Source organism: Populus euphratica, unplaced genomic scaffold, assembly GCF_000495115.2.
Source record: "Populus euphratica unplaced genomic scaffold, PopEup_1.0 scaffold25.1, whole genome shotgun sequence".
In the NCBI taxonomy this organism is placed as follows: Eukaryota; Viridiplantae; Streptophyta; class Magnoliopsida; order Malpighiales; family Salicaceae; genus Populus; species Populus euphratica.
The window spans coordinates 2,707,372-2,721,100 of record NW_011499851.1 but is presented as its reverse complement, the minus strand read 5'-3'; the positions used below and the strand labels follow the sequence as shown (position 1 = coordinate 2,721,100).

General features: G+C 33.2%; 1 protein-coding gene across 1 annotated transcript; it reads right to left on the bottom strand.

Moving 5' to 3' along the window:
* Window positions 1–7,088: 7,088 nt before the first annotated feature.
* LOC105121681 (uncharacterized) lies at window positions 7,089–8,291 on the bottom strand. Its single transcript, XM_011020406.1, has 2 exons — window positions 8,123–8,291; window positions 7,089–8,035 (listed from the first exon to the last, which is right to left on the bottom strand). Exons 1-2 carry the CDS (start codon window positions 8,289–8,291, stop codon window positions 7,089–7,091), a joined length of 1,116 nt encoding a protein of 371 aa, XP_011018708.1.
* Between the last annotated feature and the right edge of the window lie 5,438 nt (window positions 8,292–13,729).

Sequence of the window (13,729 nt, the reverse complement as noted above, 5' to 3'; positions counted from 1 at the left end):
TATATATATATATATATATATATATATATATATATATATATATTAACATTCGAGTTTGGAACTATAAATTTAAAATATAAAGTTTAAATCATCAAATGAACACAACGTAATGACAACAATAACAATATTCTAAAGAATTGAAACTGATAATATCTTATATAGAGGCAGTTATTTAGACAAATATGAATACTCCTATATTTTATATTTTTAGGACATTAAAAATCATTCTAAAAAAGGATGATATCTTATGTTTATTAACTAGATTTTTTTTATTCACACTACATTGTGAGATGAGTTATTTTTTTATAACATAAAAAAATATATTTAAATGGTGATAACTTGATTGAATTCAAATTAATTTGACAAACCAATAATCCATAATAACCTTAAAAAAAAATAAAAAGTTCTTGGCTTAATAGCATAATATCAAAGGATGAAAAAAAAAAGTAAAGTTAAATTGGTTTAATTTTTGACAGCATCAACTCTAGCCATGAAACTAAAATTACTATATAAAATGCCCAAAAAAATCTTAAACAAATTTCTTAATCATTAAAAAAATAAAAATAAAAAATAATTAAAATAATAAGGATCAAACCTGATATAAAAACTAATAATAAAAATAATGAGGGACTTAATCGAGAAATAAAATTATAAATAGATTTTAAAAAAAGTAATTAAAAAATGAGAATAATGATTGGATTAAAAAATGAAATAGAATCCGAGAGATAAAATTAAAATAAAAGAATTAAAAAAACAAGAACTAAATTTTGATAAAAAAAGAAATGAAATGAAATATTGAGGAATAAAATTGAAAGGAAAAAAAACAACAACAATCAAGAGAATAAGTATCATATTTGATATATAAACAAAAAAAAATCAAATGAAAATAGATAAAACAAAGAAAAAGAATCTAAAATAAAGAAAGACCAATAAAAAAAGAAGAACATAATTGATTTTTTTTCTCCATTATTTTTTTATCAAAATAGTACCATTTTTACTTTTTAGCTAAATAAAAAATCAAGCAATTAATTAGGGGAAAATCATGTCAACACTCAATGATTTTTCCTTTACCATTATTTTATTTTTCAAAATAATATTATTTTTACTTCCTGCATATTAAAAAAATCTAATTGACCCCGATAACCTCAATCATTCAACCCATCTCGTGACCTTGAACATGACAAAGGTCAATTTTAAACCGGGTTTTAAAAATATGATAAAAAATAAAACATCAAATATGATATAAAATTTAATGAAATTAAACAATGATGGATGAAACAAAAATAATAAAAGAAGATGAGAAGAACTCACAGAGGCAGTTAAAGGACCGTTAGAAGAGACCAGGTTTGCCGTCTGGTTCTGCTCCCTGACTTTCATGGATCTAACTGTAAAGTTGGAATTTTCAAAGAAGCATCTCTTTCTAAGCCTTGATTCCAACATAAACACATCACTCAATTTACTCGACGAAGACAAAATTCGATGATCCCTACACATGGTCGACATATTGTTAATCGTCGCCATTTCTTCTCAGGTTTTGGCGTCTCTTATTCTTCAAAATATATATATATATGGAGGGAGGGAGGGAGGGAGGGAGGTGGTGAGGGACCACAGAAAAAACTGGCAGGCTCCTGAGAGAAATGGTTAGAGAGAGTTTATAGAAAGGTACAGGAAGCAAGGGAAGGGATGTGTTTGTGGCTGGTGCTTACAAATCAGCGAGAGAAACAGAGAGGGGTTTGTTTGCTGAGGACAGTTGGCTGCCTTGTGGCCTGTGGGGTTTTCCAAGTGCTGGACATACCTACTCTCTCTCACGACTCTGTTTGCGACACTGCCCAGCCCAATCGCGCGCTCGCTCAAAGATTAAACGAAAATTAAGCGAAAATAGTGTGACAAAAAAAGTCAGAAAAGGAGGCTATTTTACAGCGCGATCTTAATGGGGTGATTTTTCCTTGTCAATTGTTATCAAGTTTTTAACACAAAATCAAAATGAAATGCAATCCTTGTTTTGAATAAACATATTTCACAATCTATTTTTTAGCCTCTTATTTTTAACTTTAACTTTTAACAAGATTTGTTGTAATCCAAATTTGAAAATTTTTCAATTCTTTTTTAATTTAATGATAAAAAGGTTAAAATTTGAATTTAAAAAAAATGGATCGGGTTTGAGCTTTAGGCCCATCCTATTTAAAGTGTGTTTGCTAAAGGTGTGTTTTAGCAAAAACACATCTTTATGCCTTGATTATAATTTTTATGTTCATTTTAGTTTGATATTTGGTCAAACAAATCCCTTTTTAATATCATAAAATTTCAAAAATATTTGAAAATCTTTGTTGATTATTTATAGGCTCCTCGAACTTGATTTATTTTTTTCTTTGTGTTTTTGTATTTTTTTAAGTTGCGTGCTCAATCTGTGCTTTATTGTCGTTAAATGCAAATCTATCATACAATATTTTTTATATTTTCATCTAAAAAGGAAAAATAATAATAAAGAATAAACAAGAAAAAATAACATAAAAACTTCTTCTTCAAATTTTTTTTTGCAAAAATATTTACTGACACTAAAGTCAGGAGTGTCGTATTTTTTGGATTTGTACGATATTTATCAATGCCATAGTTGGAAATATTCATAAGAATTGTTCACTAATGCCAGAATCAAGAACATGAAAGGAAAAAGAAAAAATTAAATAAAAAAATTAAATTTTTAGTAATTTTAAACAAAATCAGCAATACAGCCTGCTTCAGGTATGATGTCTAGGAGGTGATAACATCTTTTTTTTTACCTAATCAATCTTGTATCATGAAATCTCTGTTAACCAGTTAGGCTTTTTAGTAACCATGATACTAGGTGGAGACTCTTTAAACAATATATTTTTCCCTAAAAAAACAAAATGTCATATATTTATTCTCTTTCAATATCAAAAGTAATTTTTAATTGATCACTGTAATGTTTGGGCATAGCAAAATTTTTAAAAATAAATACATTTTTAAAGCAAATCAATCAAATTTTAGTAATTTTATTATTTTCTATCATTTCACTTCTCATTTTCTTGTTAATGAATTTTAAAAAATTTAAAAAAAAACAAAAATAAAGAAAAAAAATAACATGCATGATATAATCAGATAAGAACGAGTGACTAAAATAAACACAAGCGCAGGGAAGAGCTCCAGCCCCTGCTCCCAGCGCTGAAGTTGTTATCAATGCCTTTGTGGAGCAATATTATCATATTCTGCACAAATCACTGTGATTGGTACAATGATTTTAAGTAATCAATGACAAGGAGATTTTCATTGAATTAAATATTTGGGACAGTATACCGGCAAAACCCCATATCCTTTAATTTTTTATTTTTTTTTATTTGTTTACCCGTCGTTTCTGCTACATTGCTGCTTTAAAATAATGTCAGAAAAGAAAAGGTCAAGAGTGACAGAAACAAATGAGGAAAAATAAGAGAAAAATAAAATCAATAAAAAAAAATTATCAGCAATATTACCCTTCTTAACACTATAAGGCCAAATAAATATAAAAAAAAATTAATAAAAAATATAATAATTTTACATCAATGCACATGAAAAAAAATTTAAAAACTCTTTAGTAAAATATCTTAAAGTAATAAATACAGTTTTAAAAAAATCTCATAATATTAGCCTTTTTAAACTACTTGATTCCTCACCCACTATAGTTAACATAGCATATTATAAGTTTATAGCAATATACTCTTCATTCTCTCATGGTTAAGGTACAACACAACATAAGTTTATCGCAACACATTAAGCTTTTTAATTCTTTACCCGTGATAATGTTGCAATGTCGTGGTCGTACAAATTAATTACCCTAGCTTAAAACACAACACACAAGATAGTATAGAGCAAGCAAGGGGTCGATTCCACAAGGAAGATTTAGTTCAGATTTTTATGTTATACGTTATGCAATTGGGGGGTTTTGATTTGTGATGATCTAAACTATGGAAGAAATTAAACTAGCAAACAAAATCAATTGAAATCGAAATTTATCAAGAAAACAAACCTTGGTTGCAAGCACACATCCACCAATGGAAATTAGAACCGATCCTTGAAACAAAACTACAATTTATATTCTGAATTTTTATCTTTTCTTAATGTTGGTTAATTAACGGATCCGCCGTATAATTAACCCTAACCAACAAATAATCACAATGTCCGCATTAATGATTTAGTTCAATGGCAGCCCTAAGAACTAGATATTTGAGTGTTCTCCCTAAGTTTAATAATGTAGTTCCGCCACAATTATCAAGCTTAGTTGCTTCACAAGTTCATACATCACAACTCCGGTTTTGATATCAAACTTAGCAATAAATTGTTCACAATAATAACTTAGAGTTCCGCTCTAGCAATTATCAACAACAATCATAGAAAATATGCATAGGAAAACAACCATACTTATTCATAATATAAACTGAAAATAAAAGAAAGAATAAATCTCACGGTTCTTGAAATCCGAAGGTTTGTTGTGTCCTTGCAACCAAGAAAAGACCTTAGCCTTGCATAACCATTGAACAACTACTCTTAAAGAATGAAGAGAGCATGATTTTTTGGGTTTGTAGAGGAGAGAATTTGTGTTTCTTCACTTCTGGCTGCTGCCCCCCCTTCTCATCTTTGAAAAATCATATCTCCCTCATATGACTTCGTTTTTGGATGAAATTTGGAGCGTTTATAGTCCTTTGAGTCAGGAATCCACCAAAATTGAGTTTGCATAAATTGGACTTCTATAGCTCCAGATATTGAATTTTTAATAGACAAAGATCAATAGTGGCAGAATGCGAGATTTGACTTTGAAGGATGTGATTTCCATGATCTTCCTCTTTTTATTTTTCTTGCATTGCATTTCCAGAAAGGTATGGATGTTAGCTTTTTAGTGCCACTGGAATCACTTCATTTCGATCTCTAGAACTCATGCTCTGCACAAAACATTGACTGAACGTCAAATCTGCCAATTATCTCCAATTTACTCCTTTTTGCATTTTTCATCCAAAAGTGCCTTCAAAACATAAAACAAAGAATATCAAGGCATTTTACATATAAAACATGGACAAAACATTAGGTAAATATGGGTGAAACTATCGAATAATATGGTTACATCAGATAACATGACGGGAAAGATGAAAATAATCCTAGATTGTATCTAAATTATGTCTATTAAGATTTTAAATAGTATTTGTTCTACTTTACAACTTTAATTATATAATGTTCATAGTTACAAATCTAAAAAGCTAGTAGATCTTATTATTATATCTCCTCACTATAAAATATCTGATTTAGCTAAGTCTTTTACATATTGAGATTATAAAATAAATTCAAACAAGCAATTATCAATATAAATTTCAAGATGATTTACATAAATATCATGATGCACTTAATGTTAGTGTTTATTTCATGATACAAATTAGACTTAAATAATATCCCTTAGAAACCAATCATAATTTTCAAGTGAGTGGTGCTAGACCATTAAAGGTGTTGCAAATAATTGAATCAAATAGTTATGTCATTAAATTATCATTAAACTTTGGTATTAACTTTACTTTTGACATGAAAAGCCTTATACAAAACATAACCTATCTTTGATGTTTCTTTTGATATCCCTACCCATTATTCTTATCATTGTCACAAAAAGAATATATTAATGTTATTTTAGATGCACAAAATGTTTTTATTAGGGATAATGAAGTTCAACAAATTCTAGTATATGAGTTAAGCGATCAAATTCAAACTATACTTGAATTATCAAAAAAAATATTACCATAGTTTAATTCTTATTTTTGAAAGCATTATTTTAATTCTTATTTTTAAAAGCATTATCAAAACCACCTTGAACTATATATAACAACATCAAGTTCTTCCAACTCCCAGGGAATTAATAAGGACATCAGGCTCAAAACATAGTTCCCGTTATTTATTAGGTTTAATTTTATTATTGTTAGATATTATATTTAATAGGAAAAAAAAACTCATTTGTTTATTTTAGTTATAATTTTAGTATTTATATTTTATTTTATAAATGTTAGTAAATTGATGATGAGTTAATTAGAAAGATGCAAACTTTTGTTTTCCAACCCCTATTTTTCCTCTCCTTTTCAGCTCATCTCTTTCTCTTCCTGGGCTCCTTTTCTTCTAATTCTAAGCTTTGTCCTCATGCTCTTTTCACTTGTTTCAATTTTTACCTTGTCCCGCATCAAATTTCCATTTTAGTATTCGTTGTTATGCAAAGGCGAGGCCTCAAACGCAAAGGGTGCACATAATCCAAACGAGTAACACCATTTTACTTGGTGGAGCTCGGTCAAAGAAGACACATGCTGAATTTGAAAGAGCAGGAATATTCTGTGCGCTGTAAGAACCTGTCAATCTAAGTACAACGACGCAACAGAACGCATACATTCTATGGTGATGTCATGCAATTTCTCTCATCAACCAAGAAAATGAAACCTCTCCAGTCCATCATGATGGAAGGAACAGAGCTTAGGGACTGACTTCGCGGTTAATGAATGAGAAATCTCGAAGTTCTCAACGTCTCAGCTTGTAAAGAATAAATGGTCTTAATGGAAGGGAGGTATTGCACTCCTGAACTTTTAAGAAAACTTGTGAAATTTTCGAATAAGGAATTTAAAATCAGAGGGCACAGGGCCATATACTACAGTCTCATCAATTCAGAACGAGATACATGTGTAACTTAAGCAGCTGGGCTTCATGATGTATTTAGCTGAAATAAAGTTTTTTAGCCTTCACTTCAGCAAATAAATGTTGGAACTGCCCAGCTGAATCTAAAGACAGTGCAACGAGCTGCCAAATAAAGCAATCATAAATGTAAAAGTTTCTTTGAATCTTGATCGATTAAACTTTTCTCCGTTCAAAGAAATACTGATATCTATCATCAACCACTACTATTAACATGATAGGTTGGCAATCTTACAAACCAAACCCTAAACTACTCTAATAAAGCTCGCTATACCAACCATGTCCAATCCTCGCAGCATGGATTACATAAAACTGAAAGCTCGATTAATATATACATTCAAGTCAAAACAAGAGCGCATACATTGTAATAAGCATTTCAAACCTGGTTAAGAGGAAGCAGCTTTAATAGCCTTTTGTAACTCACTTTCCAAGTCAGTCACCTTATTTGCAGGCTTCTTCAATTCTCTTTGCCCATTTCCTTCTCCATCATTTTTCTTGCTTTTCCACTGGTCAAACTCATCAAGACTACCACTTGAAGCTGGCAGCACTCTCTTAACAAGACCATTAGCCTCCCTGCACGAATTCCTCTCTGAAACTCCCAATCTAATGTCCTCCAAATATTGCTTCATCTCCCTATTTTCCGTCTCTAACACCTCCAAATTCCTTCTCATCCAAAAACACATTCCTTTCGACAGCTCTAGATCGCCCACATTACTCTCATTGCTTTTTTCTTTCTTCACTTCCTTTAACACCTCAACCCTCTCAATCCCAATCTTATTCACTATCAAGTAAGGCATTTTCATTCCAAACTCACCAGGAAAATTCACAGCCCACCTCATATTCATCATCACACTTTTAGTCAATGGCAACACTGTTCTTGTCTTTACACCAACTCCACTAGAAAACCCTTCTTTCTTTCCATCTTTCCAGACCGGTTGCCTCTCTGGCAAAAGCCCAATTCCATTGTTATCAACATAAACATCATCAATGTAATTACGGTTTGCAAACCCCTCTTTCCCTTTACCATTACACGGCTCCAATTTCAACTCCTGCCAACCTGATGACCCATCTGAGGCAAACCCATCTCCAAGTTGAGATTTTGAAGGTGACCCGGATTCCAAATGGGGCCCATTTGTGCAGGACCCACAACTAGGATCATAGTTAGGGCTTGAAGATGGAGGTGTGGTTCTCTTGTGGAGAGAGAAATGGCCGAAATTTGGCTTGAATTGAAGAGAGAAAGTAGGGACAATCACACTGGGGCTTGAATTAGAGAGAGAAAAGTGAGCAGAGAAAACAAGAGGGGAATTATGTGGAGAGCCACAAAGGCCTAAACCTGATTTAAGAGAAAGAGAAAGAGGACAAACGGCAGTTGTTGTTGTTGTTGTTGTGGATGGAGTATAGGTAAGCTTGAGAGAAGGACCCGAAGGGAAGTTTGTAGAGAGAGCAAAAGTAAGGTCAGAAATGGAGTTTGTCGTGGTGGTAGTGAAGATAGAAGTGAACGGTTGATTGAATATTGAAATGGGTAGTTTGGCCTTCAAGAGAAGGTTTTGGATTTGGGGGTCATCTTGAAGATTGAGGGAAAGCTTCATTTTCTACAGTACCTTTGGTTTCCTTGAAGGGTTAAAAAGAGGGGATGGAAAAGAGGTGAAACTTTAATCATTAGGGGGTTTTAATCCTTTTTCATAAAGGAAAACTGGAAAGAGGGTGATTCGGCATGGGAGACTGGGAGGGAGAGCGACGAAAGGGAGCAGGCAAGGGCATCCTGTTTAGGTGCCAATTTCCAACGTGAGGGCGAGAGGAGAGCTTTGGAGAATATCCTACTATTTTCTTTGAAGCAACTAGCAAGGGGGAGTTGTATTGAAAGCACACCTGATCCAAGTACTGTGAAGCCCAAGAGTGCAATGGATCAAAATAGGAACCCCTATGCCAGAAAAGCACAGGCTTATCTACAAAACTAGCCCGGATACACGGAGTTGAAAAAAAAAAGAAAAAGTAAAAAAAAAGACATCAATGATTAATCTACTGTTGACCAAGACATAAATTAATATGAATTGGAGAAGTATAAAAATAATTTTTATTTACCAAAAAAACTAATTAATTTGGGGTAGAAATGCCTTTTGATAGAATATATTTGGCATTGCATATTTGATTGGGGTAACATGGTAGGTGAATTTCTTTTTTTATTGTATAAATACTATTTTTCCCTTAGAAGCACAAAAAATTAATTTATTATCTGAGATATAAGATTAAGATAATCTTTATAAAAAAAATATAAAAATATAAAAATCAATTTTCAACCATTCAAGTGTTAAAAGATAAAATTAAAAAAAATTAATTTAAAAAAAAATCAAAAAAAAAAATCAAAGTCAATCCAAGCTAATCTTCAATACCCATGATCTTAGTAATAAGCTTGAGACTAACCTCATAAAAGGTAAATTCTAAATAAAAAATGATCCAAAAAGTTTTTAAAAAAAATCAAAGTCAATGTAAATTCTAAATAAAAAATGATCCAAAATAAAATAAAACAAATAATAATTAAAAGTACAAAAACTAAATTTGATATAAAATTAAATAATAAAGAATAAAATTAATCCAAAAATTAAAACAAATATTAATAAAAAAAATTAAATTTAATAAAAAATTAAATAACAAAATATCTTTAAATTTTAACAAATTAGTATAAACCCATAGAAAAACAAAGCAAAATTTTCATAGCTCAACCACCATGCCATTTCGATAACAGACAAGAAGATTGATCGCATTTAAACTAAAACACCATTTGTTGCATAAAATGGAAAATCTCAGCTTCTTGGAGCAACTTAGTGCACAATGGAGAGTCTACTTTCAAGATCCTAATTCTTTCTGCAGTGAAACGCCTCGGAGCCATTAATTTCAATTACTTGTCAGGGGGGTTTTCATGTTTACTCTTCCTTCTTAAAAAACAAGCAACTTGTTGCATGTATACAGTATCATGATAATTATTTATTTTTTAAAATTTATATATAAGGTATTTATTTAGTAAATATAAGGAAATAAGAAATTTTTATCTTTTATTAATAAAAAATAAAATAGAAGTTGTCACCTAATATTTTGATTACCAGGAATCCTAATTAATTTTAGAAATCAGGTACGGAGACTGGTTTCATAAAAAGAAGGTATTAACACCCCAAATATATCCTACCTAAAGTATGTTATATTATTTTATTGTTTAATATATGCTACGGTTGTATTTTATTTCTAATTGTTAGTCTGTCTATAGTTTAAGAAAAGTTTTTCTTGGTAAAAAAATCCTTATTTTATCGGATAAAACCTAATCGTTCTAACGTCAATAAAAGAACTACTGTTTTAATATCGAGAATATATTTTATGTATAAATTCATAATCCCTGATATTAAAAAAACAAAATAATTATTTTGGATTTTTTTGAAATATTGGTCAAGTTCTTGTAACTTTAATAAATTGGTTATTAAAGTCAAAATGCATGCTAAAACATAAATATTTTTGAAGTTTTCTTTGTTGTATGAAAATATGATGTGATTTTTTTCTTTGAAAAACTTGGTTGTATGCATGAAAACAAAAATATTTTTTTGAAAACTGAATATTTTTAATACCGAATTTGGATATTTATGGTATAAAAATACAAACTAATATTAAACAAAATTCCGCAACAAATACACGAGAAAATCATAAATTTTTCAAAAATAATTTTTGAATATATATATATTTTTTACTGGGTCAAGTCCACTAATTTTAGGCCAGGCCAGACCAAACCCAAAAAAAAAAAAATTTAGCCCATCAGCTACACGGCTGGACTCAGCCCAGTCGTGTGGGTGGGCTGATGTTCCAACCCAGAAGAATAAAAGGTTGGTTGCTGGTTACTACTATGCTCTGCACAGTAACCACCTAATTATATTTCATTTGCTGCAGAATATGAATTGCTCATGTTTTATATGCAAATGAAGACGAACCAAAAATGGACAGCAGAGGGGGAGAAAGGTTACCTGGAATGAGGGAGCATGGTTGTTGTCTCTAGTGGCTTGTGGTGGCGACAATAGTGGCTCGTGGTTGTTGTCTCCAGTGGCTTGTGGTGGCGACAATAGTGGCTGAGGCGACGGTCTTTCTTCTTCTCCTCTTTGTTTTGTTATGCTGTTTTCTTCCTCTATTTTTTGTTTTTTCTGTCAACAAGGTTTCTTCCCTCTCTATTGTGGATGTATGGCCTCCCTCCTCTTCACAGTGGATCACAGTGGTGTGGGAGAGGCACGACGACAACTACTGTGATTTTTTCTTCTTTCCTGTGTGTGTTGCCTCTATCAACAACATCCTCCTCTCTCTGCCGTGGCTGCGCTGCTGACAACTCACAATGTTGGTGGCAATTGAGGAACTGGGAGAGCTGCTTGGTTAGTGGTTCTCCTTCCCTTCTTAGCGTTGTCTTATGTTTCTAGCCTTTTCTGTTCCTCTTATCTGTCTTCAAAATCTTCTTCCCCACCCCCATTTGTTTTTCTTCTCAGGCAACTTAAACAGTTTTCCCCTCCCTGCCTCTCTCACTCATCTCCTAGTTTCCTCCCCTCTAGTTTTTATCTATCTCTCCTCTTTTTCAAATAATTCTTCCTCCTTTCTCACTTTCTGTTGCTTCTCTCTTCTCTTGCCATCCATCCCCCACGTCCCTCTATTTTTCTTCTCCTCTCCTTCTATTTATAAATAGGAGGAGAGGGAGCTCCCCCCTGCTCTGTCCCATCGTGGTTCAGGGGGGAGTGGGGTTACCTTACCTCTACAGGATAAGGTGGCCACCTGTTTACAGGCATGGTGCCTCTATTTCTTTCATAATAGTGGCAGGGTATGGGTCGTTGCTTGTGTCATGGTTTAGTCAAGTTAGGAGAGAGAGAGAAAGAGAGGGTAAATGGGAAAAGGATTATAAAAGCCTTCTTCTCCCTTGTCCTTGCATTTGTAGGGGAGAAGAATATGTATAGTGCTGTTTAAAATGAAACTATATTTTTATTTTTTAAAAAGAATAAAATATAATTTAAAAAATTCAAAAATAAGTTATGACACAATTTATAATTGCATAAGAGAATCACAAATTGTTTGCTAGACAGTGAATGGCAGGCTCTTGACTATGACCAAAACTTATTTCTTTTTCCTAGATTAATGGAAATTCATGGTGCACTTTAAAGATCTTTCACCAAAACCAATTAAGATTCAATAAATCTTCGTTTTATTTGCATATAACTTTAACCGATTACCTCAAACATTGATTACGAGCAGCTTTCAAGTGCCTCTGATAAGAAAGGGCTCACCTTCACTAATACACTCCATAACCATCAACAAGTTCATATGAGCTTTGAGATTCTTTCATAAAATACAAAGTTGCTATCAAGGCTAATGACATTCAAAAATTTCCGAAAACCTTGTATTATTAACTATGAATTTGGCAAGAAACTCCATGAATCGGGCATAAATGAGTGGAGTGAGGTAGGGTAGAGCCAACAGATTACCAATCAAAGAAGTGAGAGAGGAAAGGAGTGTAGGGAATTCTAACCGGTGATGTTCTGATATTTGCTTATAGGAGGCCAAACACACTGACACAATATTTAACGTGGTTCGATAAATCACCTACATCCACGGGAGAGTCAATATAATTAGAGATAGAGAAAGGCTACAAAACAAATACATGAAGGAGGAGGATTACACCCACTCATACTCAACTCTCAACTCACACACATTGCTGCAATAGCAGTAGGACTGCTACCCTTTGGCAGCCTCTCTTTCTCTTTTCTAATAGCAGTAGGACTGCTGCCCTTTGGCAGCCTCTCTTTCTCTTTTCTTCTCTTACATACACTCACCATTTCATCTCACATTTTGCTCTCTCACATGTGCCTCTTTTATAGGCATCCATGACAGCTCTTCTTGCTTTGTTGTCAACATTGATGGCCACCAACTCTAGCTCATTCAATAATGGTGGTTGCCAATAGTCAATGGTTGGTGTCGTCCATTTACTGCACATGAAATGGCAACAAACCTAACAATCACCCTCTTTACCATTCATGTGGGGCAACTGTCCGCTTGCTTCTTCAACACACGCTTGCATCTTGCAGCTCTTCCAAACTTACCATTTTGAGAGCGTTCGTGGCCAAGTTTACAGGTACTCGTCAAACCTTTCAGTCATCAGAGTAACCAAAGCACACATTTTCTCACATAAAAGGATCACTACAATCAGATGGTCTGCCACATTATATCTGAATAGTGTTAACGCTTGTCTCTGGAACAACATTCCCCTTCGAGCGTATCAACCATGCTCAACCTGGAATGATTCATCAAAGCTTACAACACCCCCTCCAACAAATATTCCAAGTGCGACAGTCATTATCTGAGTATCTCAATATGATCACAAGCTCACCACTCTTCCAAGAGTCTACTCATCCAGGAGTTATGCCTGCCCTCTGTTCCACCCTAAGAACCACGCCTTACTTCTCCATGAGTCTCCCACTCTTAGTCTCAAGAGTCTAGGTAGCTTTCCACCTTTAACCATGGGGGCGGCCCATAAAAGGTTGATCTATATTTGTCTTCATATTCTAAGTATTACAATGCCATTACCGAGCTCACCACCTTGACAAGAGTCAACTTGTTCCAGAACCTGCGCATGCCCTCTGCTTGTTCATAGCAGCCGCGTCTTAATGCTTCACAAGTCATCCACTTATTGTCCAAGACAAATGTTTTCTAACTCATTGATCTTTAGCATAGGGTCAATATCTATGAAAGTCAATCCGGCATTTGTCTCCATACTCATTATAGCCATTTCACTGGCTATCCATCTGTCCACTCATATCTAGCCATCACATCGGCTCTAGGGCGTTCTGAACTAGGGCTCCTATCACGGCCCTTACACCTTCTCCTGAGGTGTCTCCGCTCGTTGTCATGCGATGGTTTGTACTTGGGCTCTTTTCATGGCCCACACACCTTTTATTTAAGGTGTCTTCACCTTTCATAGGCGGTCGCATCCTCCTTCAGCTGGGACGCTTCAAAGTGGCTC